The 24713-nt window shown below is 33.7% G+C and overlaps 1 protein-coding gene across 2 annotated transcripts in view; it reads right to left on the bottom strand.

Moving 5' to 3' along the window:
* TUSC3 (tumor suppressor candidate 3) overlaps positions 1 to 24713 on the bottom strand; it is a 104134-nt gene that overhangs the window by 41285 nt on the left and 38136 nt on the right. For both annotated transcript variants that reach the window (XM_018069670.1, XM_018069661.1), the window contains exons 3-6: positions 20693 to 20810; positions 18177 to 18317; positions 17475 to 17615; positions 7812 to 7901 (exon numbers count right to left, since the gene is read on the bottom strand). In XM_018069670.1, the coding sequence (XP_017925159.1) occupies positions 7812 to 7901; positions 17475 to 17615; positions 18177 to 18317; positions 20693 to 20810 (490 nt within the window). The remainder of the gene's footprint in view (positions 1 to 7811; positions 7902 to 17474; positions 17616 to 18176; positions 18318 to 20692; positions 20811 to 24713) is intronic.

Raw genomic sequence — 24713 nt, 5'->3', positions numbered from 1 at the left:
GAATCCCAATAGCTTGAACTTGTCCTTTGGACATAAGAGAAGAGCAGAAAGCTTTAACATTACTAACACATGTTGTATAGCATTTTTGATGACATAAGCATTATAGAATCCACAAAATAGTTTTTATATTTCCAAGATATTTTACAATGACTATTAAGAAGACAAATATATATATATATACATTCAATTTCTTTTATAATTACAACCATTACAATAAACAGAAGTACAATGCCAGCCAAAGAATATTAGATAAATAAACTGTATAAATTAATCTGAGAAATGTAAAAAAATTAGGAAATAATGTCCTTAGTTTATTGAAATATTCTCATTGTTCAAAAGCTGGACAAAATTTCATTTCTGCTATTGAAGCATTACTGTGTCAAAAGAAAAACAGATACACACATGTTGCTTCAAGTTGATTTTCATAGTTGCTTTGAATAGGTCTGCTGTTATTAAAATTAGTGATAACTTTACAAATGATTTAGAAAAAAAACAATATCACAAAACATCGCCCCCCAGCCAAATAATAACAAAAAAAGTTTAACCCAGTAATCAACCCTTCCCTTTACCAGAGCCCCTACTCCCCCATTCTGTTCCTATGTACAACCTTCCCAAGTACCAGCTTATTCTATTTTCATTTTTGTATAGCAATAGGTTTTGACTATCTGAGTATACCAGCTGAAGCTCCTCAGTTACTAGGGTTCAGACTCTGTATAACCTTTATGTAATTTTGCTGCTACGCAATGGGGAAAAAACCCAAGGTACCTAGAACAGGACACTTTTAAGTCTCAAACTGAAAGGAACAAATGAGAGTAGTGGTAGTAACATCATTAACCTTGAGAATGTTCATAATACTTCAAAAGAACATGTAAGGAAAATAATGAAAGTTGTGTGTGTGTGCGTGTGTGTCTGTGTATGTGTCTGTCCCTGACTATATTATCTACAAGATGTCTGACAACACGTATAAAGAAAAAAATTTTTTAATCTTATGAATGATTCAAGGAACAGAAAAACAAAACCTGCCATTTAATATTCAGGAACTCAGAAATATGTAATAGGCGAGATATATATAGTACTACCCTACTGTCTTTTAGAGGCTCAGAAGAATAAACTGCATGTACAATAAAACTTTTAACTTAGTTTTAACTTTTTATTTACCTTTTAATTTAGTCTTTATGTCTTCTTCTACTGTATCTTCCTTCAGGAATAGTCAGTTAACATGAAAGGTTAGCCAAAGAAAGGAATTAATGCTGGCACCAGAGCTAGACAAAAAAAATGTCAGAATAATTTTTGTTTCTGTGAAAACATACAAAAAGTATTTTATATTTAATAAAATATCAAGTAGCAAATAACTATTGCCTTGTAGATTAAAAAAAAAAAATCAAAAGTTCCTTATCTTCAATAAAAAATAACCACAATAAAAAGGTGTCTCTCTGAACTGGAGGTTATGGGTGAATTAGTCCGTGAAGGACTGTCTGAAGTATGCTGCTTCACTTACATTAACACACTCAAATGCATGTTCCTTCTCTTGACATTGTTCACAGGCATAAGAGAAATCTAATCTGCTACACTAAAATGACAGCATTAGAGCTTACTAGCCAAACTATATGGAAAGGTAAGAGCTCATAAAAATGCACCAGGTCTATAGCTCTAAAAGGTTCTACAGAATAGAAAATATTTTGATACTTCCTCAGTAGTTCACAAGACAATTCCCAACTGCTGAAATTTTAGTTCAGCACAAGTAACATCTGCACCCTTGTACCATAGATTATCTTTCTACAGGGAACAGATAAGAGTCACAAAAATAATCCATCAAAAATGGTGAAAGATTGAAAGATGCTGTTGTGCAATAGAGAAAATATGTTCCTTTCCTCACTTCTCCCTTCTCCACTCTCAAAGCTGCAAGATTTTAGAAGAAAACAAATGCTTAAGTTCTTAATAGCTATAGGAAGCATATCTGCATGACTCTATTCAGAGCAGAATCTATACTGAGAAAAAATCTCTGACTACTCCAGGCTTAATTTTTTCTTGTTTCCAGTTTGGATATTGGTATCATAATAATGCTAGTGTCACTTAAGCCAAAGTATGCTGACAGGAGTTCTGAAAAGCTGTTCTGCTGGGCTAAGTCCATATTTTATTAACGTTACTGTTAAATTCCAATTAAGAACTTGGCTAAATCAGCTTTTACTGAAGAGAAGGATAAAATTTACCTTGACTGTTCCTGAGGGAAATTGAAAACAAAAGACAAAAATAAATTAGAAGGTAAAATTAAAAGAATTCTGTGGATGGTCAAACACTAGAACAGGTTGAGGAATCTCTGACTATGGAGACATTAAAAATTCTCTTAGACAAAGTCCTGAGCAACCTGACCACCTCTGAACAAGCAGCTGGACTAGACAATCTTCAAAGTTACCTTCCAATCAAAATTATTGTAATAGAGAAGCCTCTTATCTTTTAACATCGATACAACCAGTAAAATCTGGGGAGACGGAAAAACTAGATTCCTGTCTGGTATTTAAGTTGAATTTAAGAAAATGGTTTGTTCTAGTAGTAACAGAACAACATGAACCAGTTTTTCCCATGTGTCATTCTGGTTTTCTGTCTTAAAGTATATTTTACTGTATTGCATTATCATTCTATCTCCAGATACCTCATAACTACATATTTGAGGTCTCCCTGATTTCTGACATAAAAAGAGCTGTTCTGCAGAAAATAGCTGTTTCAAATTAAACTAAATAGCTTCTAGGAGCTCATCTACACTTGGCAAAAGGAAGGCAAAGAGTGGTGGACAAGGAGTGTTTATTAGTTGAAAGTGGTATCAGTCAATTAAAATTCGATTTCTGTTGTTGCAAGAAGCAATTCAAATCTGGCAGGTTGCTTTTTTATTATTTCATTTTATTGGCTTTTATCATGATAGACTACTTGCTGAATGCTTACTTGTCTAAAATCTGGTTTTACTTGATGAGAACATGTTCCATCTTTACTGAGACGAAATAATGGCCCTTGCAATACAATGGCACTATGTGAACTTTTAGAGCATGCATGTGTCCAGAATTGACCATTATAAGAACGCAGAGATTCTAATGCCTCATCTCAGCAACCCTTCTGCCATGACTATTTTCCTACCTCCTTTTCTTCCCACAGTAAAAAATAGAGTTTCCCTGTATGGTTTCCCTGTTCTAGTCTCAAGACAGAAACATGTTATACAGAATGCCAGACACAATCACCCTTGCAATCTCAAAAATTCAGACAGATCTCTTACACAGGTTAATAATTTTCCCAACTGTAGTTTAGATATGATGTTGCCCAGTTGTTAATGTGCTGGTCTGTTAAAAGAATTAAGATTGTTTTATACTAGTTCTATGCCTTACACTGCTCTTCGTTAACTTTTTTGACTAAATCATGACAGAAGTTTAATTTAAAGGCTTGAGAAACCTCTACCTCTTGCAGCTTCTGAATAGATTCACTGTTTTGATAATCACAGGAAAGCTATTTCATTAAAAATATTCATAACATAAATAAAGCACAACTCATTTCTCTCCAGTACATTAACATAAATAATTGGCTATTCTCTTAAAATTTTGAGAAGCATTTCCAACAATAGTATGGTTTTGATTACCATAATATTACACCAAAATATTCCCGTGGTAAAAGTCAGACCAATCTCATACCTTATGTTAGGTACTGATATAATAATCCATATCAACTTTTTTTATCCAAAAGCAAGACAAATATATAATAACATATCACACAGTAAACTGACTGTTGTATGCATTGAAATCGCTACCAAACAATGTTGCCACTTGCAGAAAAGTCGGGCATTACAAAGACAATCTTGGCCAACTGTACTTCAAACATGCTTCCAGATACACTGAAGGCAAAAGGACAATGTATTTACTGTGACCTACTGAGCTTGAAAGGGAGTAATTCTTTAAAACCGTTTCAAGAAATGGTTCCATATCCTTTAATTAGACTGACATGAAAACCTTTGTATCAGAAACCATGAAGAATTAACTTCAGTGACATTTTATCCTGCTTAGCAGTACAGGGCTAACATGAGTTAAGAATCCCAATATTCTTAGTTGAAATTTTTCAGAGTACCTTAACTTTGCATTGACAAATGCAAAAATTGTACCAGCAAATACATGTTTCATTTAACTTCAGAAACATTATCACATATCTGTATCAGCAAGAAAGGTGAATAAAAATCAGTGGTTATAAAATTGCGAAAGGTAAGTGATGGGAGGAGGGGGGAAGGATGAATCAACTCTACAGTTGAACAAATATTTAATATGGTATTATAAGGTATTCTATCTAAAAGATAAATTGCTTCCTAAGGACATAATTTGTGTTATGCTTAAGCAATTTTAACAATCTTTTAAATATAAGACATTACAAAATATCCAATATTGTGGCAAATAATACCATTGTCTATTCCACAAAGCAGCAACTAATAACTGATAAAAAAACCATCATATTTTCCTCTTCACACAAAAACTTTTCCAACTTCTAATAATTTCTTCTCAGAGAAGGAAAGGAAATAATGAGCTTTGGAAACCATCCAGTATTTTAGATCGAGCTTGTCCTTTGCCCTCTTCTCATTTACAGCAAACTTTCGACCATTTTAAAGATGCAGTCTTAAGTATATTGCACAATAAAAATTGTGGAATTTGTATGCAAAATAAAACAAAAGGCTGCTAATCCATGGAAAGATATACATAAATGCTTTCTTAGCCATTGCTGCTATTTGATTAAAAGCTGATGAAAATCTAATGAGAATTCTTTGCTATTAGGTCAATTAAACAGCAGCAGAACTACCTCTGCAAAAGGTTCAAAACCATGTAATTGCTTTCTCCAGCTCTCTACTTGTCTCACCACCAGCTCTATTCATATCAAGTTCTGAATAAAAATCAGAATTTTCACAAGATTTTATACACAGACACCAACAGTAGGTTTAGTTATCACACTCAGTCCCAGTAAAACAGGTACCAATTTTAGTGTCACACAGTCAGTAAGGGCCTAATCCTAACAAAATTATTTGGCAAAAGATGAAGATCTCCAGAAATGAAACAGAAATAAAGTATGTGCCAAGATAGAAGACTAGCACCAGTTTCATCAACGTAAACCAGAACTGACACAGCAAACAGTGTGATTCAGCTTTCTACATTAAAATTGATGCTGCTTTTGCATGGATCCAAAACCCAAAATTAGCTGATGGCAATGGGGAATAAAGGAACTAACTGCAACAATCTCAATAAGAGAGCACATACAGAAATACAAAAATATGGTTTGAAAGCTTCAAGGAATAAAATCGTAGAGTAGTTTAGGTAATCAAGCAAAGAATCATAACCCCAGTTCACAAGCCAAAAATTTTAAGAACTGGTAATGTTACCTGCACAAGATACTGGCAATAGTAAGTAGTGTTGTCTAAGCAAAGCAAACAGCTGTCCTTTTATCTTTTGAAAAACAAACAAACAAACAAAAAACCAACAGGAATTTAAGAAGAAATTGTCATCCAGAATTACAGCAAGAACAAAACATATCATGGGAGATATGTGAGGTAAGGAACAGTTTATGAAGACAGATTATTACCACTTTCAAAGGCTGCTGGAATATCAGGCCAGCACAGAACTTAACCACTAGCTCCTATGAAGTAAGAAAACCTCAGATCAGTAATTTTGAACTTAACAATAAAACTGTTAAGCTTGGTGAGCAATTCTATGCCTCCTCCTAAAATCAGAAATTTACATGGTAAGACTGTCAATAAAGTTTCAGAGTATTACATACAGGTAATCCTTGTACAAAACTGGTATGCACATTTGGAATCAGTACTAAATGCTAGACGTTGGAAAGAAAGCAATGAGTTAAATTTCATCCAGATGTAAAGACAGCAGTTGCTGACTTAATTCACAGTGTGTTACAGTGAATTATCATGGTTGAGTAAATCTCAAAGAAGTGTTAGATAAGCACTTTTATGACTTCAAAGTCACAGAAAGATAGATAAGTGCTAGAAAAATGAAATAGGAAAAATGTTCAATACTGCTATTTGAAAAAACCCCTCACAATCTAAAATAGGTAAAGGTTTATAGAATACTTAATTGGCTTCTAACACTTCTAAAGTTAGAGTTTTAAATTAAAACTATACTGGTCGGTGAAAGCTCAATTAAAGCAGGATCTTGGTGACCCTGCATCTTTCCTTTTTTTAATTTTTAGGATCTGACTGGTTTTACTTACTGACACAACTTACCTGAAGTCATATACTGCAGTAAAACCAAAAAAGAATGTATGTATGTTTACCAATACAATAGGTTAGTATCTAGAATTTAAAAACATCTTTACCATTATTTCCATTATTTAGTTGTGTGTGCTAACACTCCCAAAGTAGTAGCTTTACAGACACTTAGGATATGAGTCCACACTTGAAAACTTAGACAATCCAGCACAAATTCAGGAATATGTTAAGATTACTTAATGTAGGATATACTTCAGAAACAGGTCTTTAAGACAGGCAATGTGTAAACAACTGGACACGGTAAAAACTAATCTGTCATAAATGCTGCTTTTTCTATGCAGTATTTCTCCTTTCTGTCACTCCATAAGAAAGCATCATAAACTTAATACTGCAAAGCAGTAATGAAAAATTCTAAATTTTCATAAAGTGTTTTAGTAAGACTATTTATTACATCATCAATTCTATTTCTGAATAACAAAGTTCACAGATGAAATCCTGACATTTTTATGAAATCAATATGCTGATAAAACGATAAAATGTAAATGCGTAAATGTAGATTGATAAAATGCAGATCGGTAATCAAATTCAAACCATCATTTTTTGCTACTCCAATTAAGATATGACACTAACGGAGTTAAAACAGATTTTTTCTTTAAGGCATAAGACAGTTTCCTTTAACTAGTGATGGCCAAAGCTGAAAATAGCTCAACAGGGCATTAGTTACTGAAAAGCTTCCTGATCGATAAGTTCATTGCAAGTTCTGTAGATTCCATCCCAAGAAACTGCTTAAAAAGTGGTAAATAACTAAGAGTGGTAAAAACTTGGCAAGGTCCTCTTTATTTTCCTAGCAGGCAAAGAGAGTTTATTTTTCTGAAGTCTGATGAACATTTGCTAATTTGTGAGCAGGAAGAAGCAAACGAGGTAATTCTTCAAAGACAGCAGTAGCGGGATCTAACTAATTTTGGCAATAGTAATTTTGGCAATAGTCAACTTAGTAAAGTTGATAAAGAATTTAAATTAAAGGAGCAAAGAGATACAGGATAGAGCATTCCATAAAGTTCAGTGGAAGTGTTACAGACATGATGGGAGATGGTACAAAGCACATGAAAATATTTGGCATCTCCTTTTCTAAATAAAATGTTCTGGACAGGAAGATAAGAGCTTACAAACCTCAAGGGTTTGTGTAAATGTAGCCTGAAAGGAAGAAACAAAAGAGATCTGTTTTTTACCATGTGAGGGAGCACATCCCTACAAAAAGACACAATATCTGTGTTTATCTTTGGGCAGCGGAAAATTGTGTGGTATGGAACATTTTATAACACATTCACTACAGCTAGGAGCCTCACAGAGAGAATTTTGGAAAACACAGCCACCTACGTCATTGCTCAAATTAGAGACGGTAGCACCTTTCAAACACCTAAAATTCCAAAGACTCTGTTTGCAACTAGAGACTTAAGACTCTGACAGACTGTCATACAGAACTATGGAACTGCAACTTTTTGCAATTGTAGACTCACTGTAGCAAGCGACTGTCTACATAATGTTTCCCCTAAAAATAAAATTGAAATAATCAACTCACCACTTGTCCATTCTGAGGATTTTTATGTGCATATGGTGGTCCACGGATGTGATTCCACATCTGACCAGATGTCATAGCAAATACAACACACTAGGAAAAATAGAAAAACAATATGCTTATTAACTTACCATGATGAATTGAACAGAAAACCATTCTGCTGGTGATTCTTGCTTTAGATACATACTTGTTCCCCTAACCAGACACACTATCTTCCTCTATTTGAATTTGAGTATCGCGTGTTCAGATGTGTTGCTCTCATAAAATTCTCAGTCACTTTCGTTATTCTGAAAATGAGTTAGCTCAAGAGAGATTTTTCAAATCTCTCTTGAAATAATCCTATATTTATGTGCCACATTTGCACATCTATATGGCAACAAGCACTTGGAGCAGTAGAAGGCATTCATTGCAAATGTTCTGGAAACTAGTATTCAGGATTTATAGAACCTTTCATGAAAATATTTCTGTCTCTAAATTCTATATAAATGTTTAGCTTACCTTTTTGCTTTCAGGTGTACAAAATGATATAAAAAGTCACAGAAAAAAATCCAGTTATTAAAAAAAACCCTGTCCTATTTTATGAAATTCTCATTGTGTGTTCTATATGACTGTGATTCATTTTAGCTATGACAAATAGCAGTGACTGCGTTGTTAGAAAAGTGAAATTCCCTATGGAGGAGTGTGAAGTTAGGTTAGAGATATATGACAGCTGTAAAAACAGACTTTAATTCTCATAGAAGGTCATTATGATTCTCTTAAAGAGGAAAATACCGTATCTTTTGATTAACAAATGAGAAAAACAGAAATAGGGAACTTGTATAATCTAAACATATCTTGCGTCGTATCAGTATAGGTAATCCTTAGAAAAATTACAAGATAATTTAGATACAGTTACATATATGCTCATTTTTACCGTATATCAATATTCCCAACAGCACACCTAAGTCATAAGTAGATGGATCACAAATGTAAAAATTCATACCATAATGACTAACTAAGCCAGGGTTTACTAAAACCCTTAAAGGATTTTCTTTAAAGAATACTTAGTAACTCATTTGTGAAGTAAATATAAGCTACTGGAGCTCTGAATTCCTATAAATGCAGCATTGTCACCTCTAGTAATATGAATAAATTTTGCAAGGCCTTACTACTGAATCTTGCCAGGTTTTATTCAAATCTGTCTTGTCTTTCCTGGTTTTGGGTTTTGTTTCGGTGGGGTTTTTGTTTGGTATTTTTTTGTTGTTGTTGTTTGGTAATTGATAGGGTTTTTTAACTTCTTTAGCTGAAACAGCAATTTTTCCAAAGACCACGTGACTATGTCTAGTTTACATTACAATTGCTTATCTTCGTGTGGCTCATTAATTCCACCCCCCCCCCCCATTCTGTTTGGGATGAAATAATTATGACCAACACACTGAGGTAGTGCAGGCATGAGCTGACTGTAGAGACAGCAGAACTGTAAACACAGGATGTAATGTACCACTATGGAATGATAAGAAAGGATGCACAGGATTACACTGGAGACCCCAAGCCTATAAATATTACACCAACAGTGAACAAAGAAACACAGATATGGGAGCTCATCAAAAACAGTTTTAGGGCTAACAAAAGGAACAAAGGACAAGCATCCAACATATGGAAGACCACCATCATTTACCCAGTAAATTCTGATGTAAAATTTAGTTGCAGATCAGTGAAGGAAGCACAAAGCATGAAATAGCCCCTAGGATCCAAAAGCAAGGAGGAAGAAAGCAGCAACATCATACTCCTCCCTGGAGGAGAACCTGGAATGCTGACAACTCACCATAGTACCCCATCACCCCAAACCAAAGCCAAAGAATGATCTCGAGATATAAACAGTGGAAGAGTAACCATGACATCAGAGAAAGGCAAAGACACTAAGAAGTGTGTGCAAAACAATTCTAGTTATGCTGTTATGATTAAGACTTTTTTCTCTTGTAATAGAAAAGAAAGATACATTTTCATATATGGTTTAATTATAATTCTTCCTTGTAGTGTTAAGATTTTACTTACAATAAGAACAGGTTCTTGGCTTTAAATATACGGTGTGTTTCATTTTGCCTATAACAGGATTTGGAATGTAACAGTATATTAATTAATATGGTAGATGAAGGCATACAGGTAGTGATTATTAGCAAATGGATTATGTTTTAATTAATATTATGCAACAAAATGAAAAGGGTATACAGTGACATTACTGGAAAAGAGTAACAGATAGTTATTTCTATACCTTGCAGACTGTTTTAGCAGAGAAATTTATACTGCAATTTTGGTGATGAATCACACAATAGATAGCTTATGTGAAAGCACAAAAGTATAGAAACTGAAAATGTGGATAACAAAAGTGAGGTGAAAGATATTTTGAAAGGCAAAAAATTACGTGAAAAGTAAAACATTGAAAGATAACAGATGCATAGAATACAAAAATTAGGTCTCTGAAGGTGAGTCTTCTATGAAAAATCATTTCTCTAATTCTTAAATTATTGTTTGAAATTTACATTCTCTAGGGCCAAATCTGGTTCCATAAAGAAAGATTAAAGAGACTCCAGCTCAATTTACATAGTCATATATTTTATAAACAATAAATCTCTCAAATTAATCAAGATCTTTAATGCTTGCCAATACAAATACCATGCTGTTGAGACTGTAACATCTAACAAAAAAATATCTACGTGACAACAGTGGGGAGAAGAAAATGTCGAGTATTAAGATTATTGAAAAGCAAAGACTTAACAATATGGTTATTTAACTTGAAGGCATCATTCATATTCTTTCAGTTCAGACTGCTAGTGACCAAGGAAACTAATTCAGTACACCACATACTGCATCTGCCGTGATTTCTTTCCATCATGTTCCTTTTTACGGTGTATTTCAAAATTACGTTTTCAGGAGCCAGAAAACATTCTCCCGCTTCTCCCTAGTCCTCTTCCAATCTTCATCTATTTTAAGTATCCTAAGAACAGAGCACTTCCATCATATCCCTTAAGTAAGCATTTGGTATGCTACAGATAGCACTTGACATTCAAGCTCATTTTGCTGTGTTCTATATTCTCCAATTACAATCATCAGGGTAAAAAAAACCCCAACAGTGGAAACTACAAATTTCTATTGTATACACACCACTATTTGCAGAACAGATGCACACATCTAAGATACATCATGCTGATGCCATTCCAAATGGCATAGTTTCCATAGAATCCCATGGCTTGGGATCCTAAAGTTTCCAAAACACTTAGTTCACTCACCATTACTGTGAGTTCATTTTTCCCAGGACAAAACTTTACCAAATTAATTCCTACAGATGATCAATCTGTACCATGTGGTTAATGACTTCATATTTACTCTCATATGCAGAGAAATGGCCACTTTCTGCAGTTTTCTTGGATCTTGTCAAAGTTCGAAGGATGAAAACTGGAGTTCAAGCCAAGGCACTTATCTCTGAGCATAATGACACTTTCTCATAGAAGAGTCTCTACTTTCTCAGTTCTACAGAGAGGAGTACTACAGACCTTTCATCCCTCTGGCTCCCTTCTTCCTCTTTGTCAGACTCCAAGAACAGCACTAACTGCTGCATGCCACCTGATTTATCAAAGGAGTTCAGGGTTTTTTCAGGGTTCAAACTATTTTAAGAGTTTCCAGATTTAGGTAGCTTACTCTGCAACTAAATGATAAAAGCAAACAGATTAGATCTACATTTTTCACTGGTGTAGCACAGAGAGGGAAAGAACAGTGATTTGCTAAAACATAATATGGTTCCAAGACCAAATGTCCACAGAATGTCTTCAGTGGCAAGAAGTTCCCCCTATTATCAGTCCTAGCTGAATACACTATATGTGCAGACAGGTCTGCTCAAGGACCTTGTTAACAAATTGCAAGTGGTATTTTCTTGATGACTTCCATCCTCAGTTTCACTAAAGGGGAAAACTGCTTTGAGTTCACCTGTGGTGCATTTGTGTTTAAACCACAAGGCTACTGTGAACAGTTGCAAGGTAAATTAAGCACCAAGAGTCCCAGTAGAACACTGAATTGCTAGCAAGACACAATTTCACAAGCACATCAACAGGAATTTTTAAACTGTTCTTGGTCTTGCAAACTTTGTCAAATGATTTATTTTGGCTTAATGCATCCTTTCTCAAAGACATAAGTTTTGTTTAAGACTATCTGCCAGTTCATTACTGGAGATTTAAAAAGCCATTTGGAATGCATTTTGAAGAGAAATTTCCTATTAGCAGATACCATACAAAGCCAATAATTAGATTTCTTTTCAAGTTTAGACCCAAGAACATGGAAAACACTATGTAATGTAAGAAAAATAATGGAACTTTAGATTCATTTATGACTAGTTAAATTCAAGTATAGTTTCAAAAAAAAAAAAAAAAGGGAGACATGGGCAGCCAGTTCTGCACTTAATTTCTCTATTTTTCTGCATATGTAAGTTTTAACCACCTCACAATTACTGTTTAAACAAATGTAATCCCTCCTATCCAGTTTATCTCTGCTTTTGTGATCAATGAAAGCTACTGAGTTAGGAGATCCATGCTCAATTTCTACATAACAATCTATCACTTATTAGAATCTCCAATAAGAGATATACAATTCAAGGACAGGGACTACAACACAGAAGCAAAGACAATGGATTTCTGTATCTTTAAATGTGCACCCCTAAAGCATTCGACTATAGGAAGAAAAGAAAATTAACAATCAGCATTTTTTGCTGTTCTTTTGAGATGCCTATCTACTCACACAGAGGAACCTGACTTTTTCTATGTCTATCTTTGAATAAAACACATGACTTTTTTTCTTCTCATTCCCAGAAAGGGGTGAAGAAGCCACTGGTAGCCACAATACCCTTCAAGCTCTCTTAGACCAATAACTAATGATGAATGTATTATGTGGTATAGATACAGTGGAGTGTATCAGCACAAAACATTTTCATACCCATTAACTGTTCTGAGAACAAGTAAACACACACTTTATCTCCTCATTCAAGTGACCTGACATATTTTGCCCAATATAGTCAGCTCCTAGGGAGCTGCCATTCTAATCTGAGCACAGAATTTTGACTTCCCGGATTTCACAGGTATATAGGCAAATCTGAAGTATACACATAAATAAAACTGAAAATTATATGCAGAAAACCACAGTGACAGCCTGGTAAAGTAAGTGCTTTCAAAAGACCCCTAGCTGCCCACATTCCAGCCAACAGAACAGATAAACCCTCAGCACAAGTACTGTTGTCTAAAATGAAGCAATTCCTCATCTAAAATGTTAGAAGCTTGCCTGGTTTATACTGTCTGACCTTTTCTTCTGCCTGCTTAAGAAATTAAGAGTCCTGACAAGGGTCTGAATTGCTTCTTGTTATCAGCATAAAAGGACACCATTCTGCAAATATCTTAGGACAGAATTCCTTCCTCATCTTGGTGTTGGCATGTCAGAAGGAAAAATATCCATAGATGAATAGCAGAATTTGAATTAAAGTCTAAGATAATCTAGAGGATAAGTAATGCATGTGATCTCAAAAGACATCTTTTGGGATATTATGTACTGTGACTCAGTCATTCGGGTTTGTCATTCTAAAAGTCTGCTGGGTGATGTTGCAAATGAAAATGCCTAAGGCATACAAGATACTACCAGAGTCTGCAGTGCTTCAATGAGGGGATGAAACCACAAATATTGCTGTTGCACAATCTAATGCTGAGGACAAAACCAATTTAATGGTTTTGTGTGAACTGGCATTGCAATTAATGTGTGAGATGAAAGCTCTGGTCTTGCTTCTGAAAGTCTATCAAAACCAGTACATGCATTCCTAAATATTCTCCTAAAACAGTGCTGGAAATATTGTCTATGAGACACAACACTTTGGTATCAATGGAGTTATTGAACAAAAACTCAGTTAATCTTTCTGGGATCCTCTGTTCTGCTAGTAAAAACAGCAGAGGCGTTTTATGCTGAGAATTTTCTTCTAATTTTTAGCAACAAATTATTCAATCGGGCAGAGAGGCACCATCCATTTTTCATTTACATAAAAAGTATTCAACATTTGGGAAAATAAAAGTTCTTCAACTTAGTAAACTAAGAAGCTCTAAAAAAGCAAGAAAAAGAAAACTAGAGAGTTCTCTGTTTGCAATGACACAGTTTGCAGTCACTGAATCCCAGGATCTCTATGAAAAACTTTCAGTTGAAATTAAAAAATGTTATTTTAAATTTAATGAATTAATGCTAACGAATGCAAGTTAATGAATGCTAGCTACCTAACAGTACAACATCTCCCAAAAAACAATCAAAACACAAACCTACAGCTTTTAGAAAAGAGCTTCCATGCTTTCTCAATTCTTTATCATCTGAAAAAAAGAACTGCCAATAAGGAATAAGATAATTGCCTATACTTCTGTTAAAAACATGGGCTTCCTGTAGTTTTTATGCATCTTGCCAGGCTTTCTCTATTTAATTTAGTTTTTAAAGTTCAAAGAGGAAAAAATATTAATGAAGAATATAATTATTTAAAATTAAACATTTATTTCTTATTTATACCCTTCATAAAAAGCATCTTACTAGACACTATTTTCTCCATTTTTCCTTTTAATAAGTTTTTATCAAAAAAGACGCTCTAAGTTTTACTGGTAGAAAAAGAAGCATGATCTAAGGGAATCATAACTACATGATAACTTAGAAGGAATATATTAATGACTGTCCATTTTCTTCTATGAATTCTAACATATTTTAGTTATTAACTGAGGTTATCTGTGCAAAAGCCTGCAATCTGGAGCCCTTGTTGATTCCATCAAAAAGAAGTTATAAAATTTACTTGTATGGCTGGGTATATCTGAATAAAACCAAAAGGATTCCTGGTAACTGTATGATCTTTGACAAAACATCATTTTGCAGACTATGGGGCTTTAAAAACATTGCAAAGTCAGAAGGACAATAACAATTAAAATAGTGAAGCACTGGCTCAATGCCATGATTAATTACTATATACTTTTAGATATAAGAACATTTTCTAAAACATCTTTTCAGTACTATTAATTTTTAAAGTAACCAGAATTTTATAGGAAATAGTATTAGCAACAACAATAAATGGCATTAATGCCATTTTAGTCCCTTGTTTTTTGATACAATCAGCAGGATAGCAATTACTGAATGGCATTAACAGAATTTCTTTAAATATTTGATTCCATCTGGACATTGAACCTGTCCACAGGAGTGGAATGTGATTATAGGTTTTCCACACTGCAATTTACAGTTACATTCAGATGCAATGTTCAGCTGTCAAGCTGCTGCTAAGGAGAACGGCAAATATTCTAAGAAAGAATTGATGTGGTAATTTTATTAATTAGGAAATTAATTATGTCTTCAACCATTTATTGAATGCAGCTTGTAATAGAATAATTCTATGATTTGAAGAACTCATTTTTAACCTCTGCAAGACAAAAAAACCAATTCCCCAAAACATTCAAACATTAAACTTTTGATCTGAAACTCAGAAATATGAAATTGAAATGAAGTTACTGTCTCCAGAGATATAGTGCATGGTTAAACAAAGGAAATACCAATTATTACACATCTTTATTTGATTTTTGACACAAATATCTATTTTGGTGTCTCAATTATTGTTTTACTCAGGTTATTGCTAAAGACCAGGAGTTCAAAAAATGTTAGACTGATACATACAAAATGTGAGCTTTCTGGTGGTAGTACATCTTTAAAAAGTATTATGATCAAAAAAACCTTGTAATCCAGAAAAAATATATGAAACTAAACATGACAGACTTACTTTGGAAGAGGAATGTCAAAACCCTGTGCTAGAGCTCAGGATACTCCAAATGACATCCTGCAACAAGGAAGACATTCTGCCCGTGGCTCTCTAGATCAAAAGGAAACATCATTCTACCTGAAATCTAGTCCTACAGGTGGTTTATTTGAAAACTTGTTCTTTATTCCTTCCTTAATGTATGGTGTAGATTAACAAACTGCTTAAAGAATGCATGCAAAGTGCACTAGTAGGAAAAGCTACGGTACCACATGAGAGAAAAGAGCATTATCAGTAACCACTATTCAAGAGAAATGCCAGATATTAAGGAATTCTGAACAAAGAGTTGTCTTTAAGATCTTATTAATAATTCAGACATAAAAATTAATTAGTGCTTAACAGGTATTAGGTAACTTTATCTTTGAACTTGTGTAATAAAGGCTGCCAAAGACCCATCAGCTGAAAGTATCACAAAAAGAAAGTATCTTTTCATATTGTTGAATCACAGCAGAATAGCAAACCATCATTATGATATAGCTTTGAAAAGGCAAAATTGATTATAGGATACATCAGTAACCTACTTCTAGCAGAGCTAAAATACACAGAACTATAAAATAGCCCAGGTTAAAAGAGACCTGAAAAGACCATCTGGTCCAAGCTTTCATGGGAAAGGGAGCCTAGATTACAAATAAAATATGAATGCTGATGCACAAATAAACTCACATTCCATCTAAAATCGTAGCCATGTGCTTTCAAGAAAGGTCAATTCATATTGATTCAAGTTGAGAAAAAATCTTTTAAATTATCAAGTGAATAAATAACGATTTCAATGGCAAAAGAATAAAAGCTTGGTTTATACTGTGCAAAACACATGGACAAAATTTTTACAGGTATGGATCTTGATTGATAAAACTACTAGTACAGCAGGAAGGAGTTCTATTAAGCAGCAAAATGCTGAACTGCACTCAATAATCCCAGACGCTCTTCTAGTGTTGGTAACCATGCTCTTGATGCCATGTCCCTGAAAATTAAGCCTCAGATGCCGCCCCTCAGATTTTTCCTCTTCTGTCAATCACAATGATGCCAGAGTAATGAGTCCTTATTGATACACCCTAACCATCTTCTACCATCCTTGCATACTATTGCCTATCTAAAACTATGACAGCTGACTATACTGCACAGTCCATATTTTCATCACTCTATTCAGTTGTTCGAAAACTGTGATATAACAAAACACACTGCAACACACTATTAACTAAATTAAACCTTAATTCATTATTTATGGTTTTGAGGATTTAGTTGACTAGTATTTCAAACAGAATTGGTTAGATCCAGTCTTTCCTCAGAATTAAGGTTCTAAGATCATCCTATTCTCATTTAGGTTAACTGTAGAATGTTAAAGTCAGTACTACTGAAATCAGTTTTGGATAGAATTCTCCCTTTTTCTTTGTTTCTCAGGTATTTTATCATTGTCTTACAAACATATAAAGCCTTTGTTACTTTTCTCAACCTATCATCACTTGAAAGTGATATTCTGACACCAATATCTACACTAAATGAATCATAACACTACTGATTTTACCAAAAAAGGACAAGTTGAACCATAGCCATAAACATCAGTAATATTTATTTTTGGAAATATTTTCATGTTAAAGTTCAAACAGAAATCTGCAGCTATCAGAGTTTGCTAATTTTCAGTGAGTCACTCATAGTAACTGATACTCATTGTTTATGAGAATTAGATCCAAAATCTAGATTATCCATCTTTTTCTGATAGTATCATTCTGAACAATGTATTAATGCAATGGCTTTTAATTTACCATGCAAGTAATGAAGACACATATGCTAGGATAAGAAACTAATAAAAAGCAAATTAGTAAGGAAAATCTGCATACCAGAGCTGCCATGGCCCAACCAGTTTTGTTGTAGATGAACTCTAAATTATTTCTTCGTAGATACAACAAGCCACCAACAAGAGATACCAGAAGAGCCAGTGCAATTGTACCAGAATAGTTAGGAGGCCTGAATACTCTGATCTGGAAAAGATAAATGCAAATACAGATTGTAATAAATGCACACATACAGATCATCTTCCATATAGATAAATATGGAGCATCTGAAATCTGGATTCCAAGTCAGCAAGACTAATCCCTAAATATATTTAAATAAGAAAAAATAGTACTTCCTTTAATAAGCACATAATATGAAAAAAACTTCACGTATAATTTTGAACTTTTCAACTCCAAAACATTATTTCTTCAACAGATTTGCAGGTTCTATCTGAATTAGAAGAAGCTACATTCAAATCTATTTGCTTTGTACATAGTCTTGCAAAGCACATTTTACTTCTTAACAGCTAATTATCACTGCTTGTTTTCATCCAGAATAAGACTACAGAAAATTTAACCAAGCAAGAATGGAATATAATCTGCAAACCACAGAAGTTACCATAAATACCACGAATGTTATTTTTTTAATGTGTTCTAGAACCTTCACCTGACAAAAAAAAAATTAAGGAAAGATGGAATTTGTCATCAGTCTGTCTCAGACTACAAAGATACATTTGGTTTCAACATTTAAAATGTTGAAAGACTTACATGAACATCTGTTCTGTCAGCTATCCATTTAGCTAGCTGCTCGGCTGCAAATCCGATTCTCTGCAGGTCAAATGTGTCAGCTCTCTTGGGTTTACCTTTTGGAGGAAAATGCATGAAAGTCGGAGCAGAGTTCATATTCAACTAGAAAACCAGGAAAAACAGCAGGAAAAAGAATTAGTAACTCTATCCTCAAAATAAAACAACACAGTATCCTCAATAATGCAAGTCTAATTAGCACGAAAATATTATTTGCCTCCATACATTACAGTTTTAACACATTTCATGTATAGTCCTCCAAAAAGAATGCTCAGAATATTCCCTCCAGTAGATTCTTCAGGATGTTTAATTATTCAGAGTATTTCACCCACAAGCTTTTCTGAGTAAGAGTATCTTATGCTTTAAGGTTTTCACATGCTGTAACACCTTTCCTGTAATTGGTAAAACAGAGACCTGCACTCATCCAATCTATTAAAGTATATCAGGGAGATATTCAAAGGGAGTAAAGCAGTTTGATTTGTTTCCCTTGCCCAGCTCTCATGAATCTGAAGTTAACTATACTATTCATCTAGCCTTCTACTGGCTGCAAGACTGACTAATCACGAGTGACTAGTCTTTTTTGAATCCAGAAAGGCCTAGATAAACTAGCACTGACTACATAACTATCCCTAGAAAATCTTAATTCATGTGTTGATGTCACTGGAACCATTCAGAGGACATATGAAAATTCCCAAAGGTGATAAACAAACAGATTTCCATCCACATTTGCCACTTGAAATTCTGACTTCAACTCTGCTAGATGGTAGAGGAGAATATAGTTTTACTACATAAAATTCCTCCATGTTCAGGACACCTCAAAAATAGTGCAAAAAAGCACTTTAGAAAATGAAGCTGCAAATAAACAAAATCAGAGGTAACACTTAAAGATGATGCAATATGGAGGCCTTTAAATAAAAAATGCAGAGTAAGCCTGTTTGTTTCATTCCTGAAAAATGAAATTTAATTTTACATTACCCAAACTTAATCTTTAATCAAGTACAGAACTGAATTTTTCAACAGAAATTACTAACTATTAAAATGTTTTTAATCTAAGCAAAAAAATACCCCTCTTCTTTATTGAGCTGTTTTGGAAATAAATATTCCAAGAAAGTCTAAGACAAATGTTGTGAAATTGTTAAATGAAACATAAGATACAGAAACACGTTGAGATGCAGAAACCTTCTGACATTGGATAGACTTTGGGGGCAGTTGGTCTGGAACTACTTTACCATTGCTCTGTAAACATAGCAAAAGCTAAAAAATGCAAATTGCATTACCTTTGAGGTTTTTTGCTATGGCATCAATATTACATGACTTGTTTGTTCACATAAATGTATGGTCAGAATTTCCCCCAAATCCACCTTAAAACAGTCCATTAGTTCAATGTATTCTTAACACTGCATCTCTAAAACTGGTAGGAACCTTACATACTGATGTTTAATTTCATCTACATGTAAACATGACTTTAAATGCATATCATTCAAAATAAAACTGAATCTGTGTTCTGTTACACAGGGAATAAGTTGAACTGGACTATTCTAACATGTATTGATTGGTTTAAGGCCAGATCAAACAACATATATTGTATTATTATAATCACGTAAGTTACAATAATACAAATTTTTGTAAAGCAAATCTTTAATTTGTAAAGCAAAATCTTAAGCCACTAATAACCATTCTTTACACAATACATTCTAATATTTCAACTGGAAGTAAAAATATTTACTAAAAACAGTAATTACACTTTTTAAATTAAGTATTTTAAAATAAATATTAATCTTTTCCTCCAAACATTTTAAATCACATACTTCACCAAAAGGTGTTTAAAATATATGGAGAACTTCAAAGCTTTTCACTTCTCTTAATCTGCATTTTTAGCTTCAATGAATGGATAAATATCAAAGAAAATCATGTCAGTATTTAGTATTAATTTTCAAGGGATGCATTTTGCCTTGACTACTCAGTTTAAAGGGAGACAAACTATTCTCCAACAGCTGATTTTTCACTCTTTATAGCCAATATATAAAATGTAAACCATTCTCTTCTCTTTTCCCTGAAGAACTTCCAGGCTAATTCAAATATTATTGAAGTTGAAGAATATTGTATCACATAAAAGCAATTAGTTAAGAGCTTTTTACCACTGAAGAGAAAATAAAGGAAATCTTTAAATGCAAATGTTATTTGCAATGTTCTTCATTCTAAAAAATTACATTAACAATTGTTTGGGGAAAAAAATGCACATGTATAATGCAATCTATAAACAAGGATTATAAACTACGCTTGGAAAAACTAGAAGTGGTTATTGGTAGAATTTGCCTTTGTTAATGTCATAGAAACTGCAGTGTTTTTAACCAGGAGGAAATTGTATACAAAACACAGAGGTACACACCTACATACAGAAAATAATTTGTCTTACATTATTTGGCAAATCAACATGTAGTTGTAAAAATTAACAATGTTTTACAGTGTCTAACATTTACCTGTTGAAAAACATCTGCCCCTTCATCATAATCCACTATTGTGAAAAACAGTTTGTTTGAAAAAGCAGATGAATAGCGCCATGAATTAGCCAGTACTTGATATTCTTCATTAGCTTGCCTGTTAAGGAAAAGAAACAAATGTACATCCACATGGCATTCACTGGCAAAAAATATGCTATAACGAGCTGCAACAGCTAGATAAATTACATTTTCAGTATCATTCTCAACAACCATACTATCAGTTAAAACGTTTCAGCTAGTTATGCAACTCTTTGTTTCAAACTCGTCTTCTCCAAAATTATAAAATGTGTTAAGGTAAACTATACCAGAGACATTCCAAGATGATATTAAGAAAAAATAATGTTTTCCATATTTAAAAGTCTCAGAACTGTGTGGCAAGTGTAACAAAAATCTGCTAACAGATCCATGCAAGCAAATGCCTATGTTGCCCCTGATTACAATATCAGGATTTACTTGCTGGAAACAGCTACAAATAAGGAATTCTGAAACCAGTGGACAGACAACACAGAATTGTGAAAGTAGCAGTCTTCCTAAAACAGCAGAGCCATAAAAAGAGAGCCAAAGAAACTGCTAAGCACTTGGGAAATGATCCTAACCAAATAAACAGTAGGCTTGTAAGTAGCATAATAAATTACAGATTATTTCTCTAAAACTTCTTTTAAAAGTGACAATTTTGTAGAACAGAAGGTGATTTGCTACTATTCAAATATGTCAGAAAGCCTCCTCTTGGCTTTACTCATGGGTCTAAATTCAGGTCAGATTTTTTTGAGGTTTTGCTTGTTCACCTGTCCACTTTACATAAAAATTAAAAACCCCAAAACAAACAAACAAAAAACTCCCCCCAAAACCAAATAAACACCCACCACAATAAATCTGAAATACAACAAACAAAAAAACAAAAGCCCCCCAAACAAGCAAAAGAACAAACCAAAAAACTTTGCCCTGATTGCACTAAAAGGAAGGGAAAGGGAATTAATTCTAAGAGAATAATCTCGGGATCTTTATCAGCAGAGACATTCTCTAAACACAGAAACATAAACCCACAGATTCTTTAATAGGACAAATCAATACCAACAAAAAAATTCAGAGAAAAAAAAGAAAGAATGCTTGCAGTACTTCCTGATTGACACAGATTCCTTTGTTAATTTCCATATTATTATTTAATCACATCTGCTGTAGAGTCCAAACCAGGATTTCACCACTTGGCAACTCGACTTTGCATATAGAAAGATACATAAGCAGTATAAATAAATGTATTCTGCAGCTTTTCTCAAAACAGTGTTTCTAGAAAAACAGTTCTATGTGTTAGATGGTGCAGAACAGTTTATTTAAAAGTTGTAAATTCAAAAATCTGTTTGCTGTAAGAGAAACTCTGCATTAAACATACAGAAGAGAGAGCAAAAAAGGGGAAGAGCATTACAGGACCATAGATATCCCAAGACCTTCACCATTTCTTCATAACTGAGATCAACTTTAGGCATGACATATATTACATACAAACTCCAGCAAAGTTGTGTACTATTAAGACATACATTGTACATGAAAAAACTATCACAAAAATCTAAGAGTTAAAATGAAAATTCATGACCTTTTACTCCCACAAAGAATAAATAAGATGAAGCACAATAAAACTCAACTTTCAACCTTACTACCTGACTTTGTAAAATTTGCTACTTAACAGCCTTACTCAATAGGCAGTTTGCAATTTAAAAAAAAAAAAAGTGATGTACTCATTAGTTGGTTATTTCTAGAAACAGGTATCACTAAGCAGGCTAACATATTCACTGTCATCCTGAAGAGGGCAGTCAGACAACATCAAAGGAATGCTTTAAAATCTTAAGCAATATCTGTAATGCACTCTTCTGATAAGCCTGCTATATTAAAGCTGAACCATTTTTATTAGAAGAACAAGATAAAAATCACTTCATCTTGATGCCATCATTCTTCTTCATCTACCTTTCACTTGTGATGAAATAGTATTTCTGGGAAATTCAGATACTCCACTTATGCCCCCATTATTTGAGAGGACTCTTGTTCCTGCTGATCTCAATGCATTTTGCATCTTCGAACTATTTTGAATTAATATAATAGATAGAAAGTATAATTTTTCAAAAGGTTGCTTTAGATTTTCTGTAAAAGAGTCAAAGTAAAATTTCATCCTCAGACTGAAAATAACAATTCTGTAATATATCTTCATAGCAGCTCTTGAAGGGTGTGGAGAAGAAAGACTGAAACAAGGAGCAGCAGGAATACAAAGTTAAAGGATTACCACATCCACAACTGAAGATCATCCTACACTACATAATCTCCAACTGATACAATGCTGATACAATCACATTAATAACTTTCTGTAGCATAGGTTCATTCCTTTTCAGACTCAGTAACAGTAAAAAACACAAGCACTTGACTGAAAAAAAATTCAGTCTTCAATTAACAACAGACAATATCAGCTATGTCACTTTTTACCTACCTAGGTCTATAATTAGTTCGTACCCATTTTATCAGTTTATTTCTACGGATCAACGTTAATTATACAAAATTGCTATAATAATTATATGAAATACTATAAAGGCATAAAGCAAAGAACTACATTTGGGTTGAACTCATCAGAAAAATATAGTAGCACTGCTCTTGCTTGCTTGACAGGATTTTTTGATATATGGAGAACATCTGAATGCTATTGCTATTATAGTCACCTCTTAAGAACTTCATTATACCAGCAACACGGGAACTAGCAACAACAACACTAATATTGACCAGCTACTAGAAAATAGTGGCTAGATCAAAGGGAATGCTACTATTAGATTTACTCAGAAAATTCAATATTCTGGAAAGTAAGCTGCTAAGCAAATGCTCTACGAAAATTCTTCCATTACGCAAGAGTTGCTCATGAAATATTAAAAGTTTTATTTAAAAAGATTAATTATGTGGGTGTCTATGGCAGTTAATCAGATTTGTATAGCTTGAGCTATATTTAATGAGATTAATTTTATTCTATTAGCCTAACATTTTAGTAAGAAAAACACAAATGGAATATTAGGAAAAGAATAAGAGTGTGGAATTATTTGACAAAGAAAGCAGTAAAGCATTATTTTCTGGCACACTATGGACTGTACAAAATACTTACATATGTACAGTTGGCACAGAATGCACTACCAGGTCACCTACCTGTTCTTATCCATCTGTTTAAAGTAAACTGCAAGCAATGCTACAATTTACTTCCACAACAACTTTTGGCTTTTATTTGAAGACGTGTTTCCAAAACTAAAACAAGGGGTTAAATGCATATTTTGATGTCTTCTCAGTGTCAAGAAGACAAATTCAGAACGCTTATTTGATTTTAATTTTGTTTAGAGTGACTCATACTGTCTTCAAGAAAAGCACTGAAAAATCTACAAATGTGTCCAGAAAATTCACCACATATGTGGTGACATAGTGTATGGACACTAGTTGAAAGCTACACTCGTTTTGCAAACTAGATGTCTATAAAAGGGGAAGGCAAGCTAAAATCCATGCTATTCTATTTACAGCATCCCATGAAATTTTCAATATTCTACAGATGAAAAGAAGCTATGAGGTCCAATTTTGTAGAAGTTGTGAAGTAAAAAAATAAAGAGTTGCGAACACAGGAAGAATAAGGAGTTTCTTGTGATCCAAGTAGAAATTACTGCCTGGTTAAACAGGACTCATCAGTACTTTTATAAAGATCCTGAAGTACACAGGAAAAGCAATTGTTTAGCTTTCAACAGCTCCTTCCACATTTCCTATTCCTTCATTGAACAAAAGTTCAAATCACAGTTTCCTCTCACTACATTTAAGAGACCTGCCAACGATTTTTCTCACTACCTCCTCTTGATCAAGTGGCCAAAAAAAACCCCAAAACCACAGAAAGACAGAGGATCCTGTTTCTTCCTTCTGATGATGCCTCCTTGACTGTCACAATTCTTTTTGCTGTTGACCTACTCTTGGATCGGCTACTTGAAAACATATTTCTTTTCTG

The sequence above is a fragment of the Manacus vitellinus genome, unplaced genomic scaffold (assembly GCF_001715985.3).
Source record: "Manacus vitellinus isolate BGI_N305 unplaced genomic scaffold, ASM171598v3 scaffold_0_pilon, whole genome shotgun sequence".
Lineage (NCBI taxonomy): Eukaryota > Metazoa > Chordata > Aves > Passeriformes > Pipridae > Manacus > Manacus vitellinus.
The sequence above is the reverse complement of the archived record's forward strand: the minus strand, read 5'-3'. Positions and strand labels throughout refer to the sequence as shown.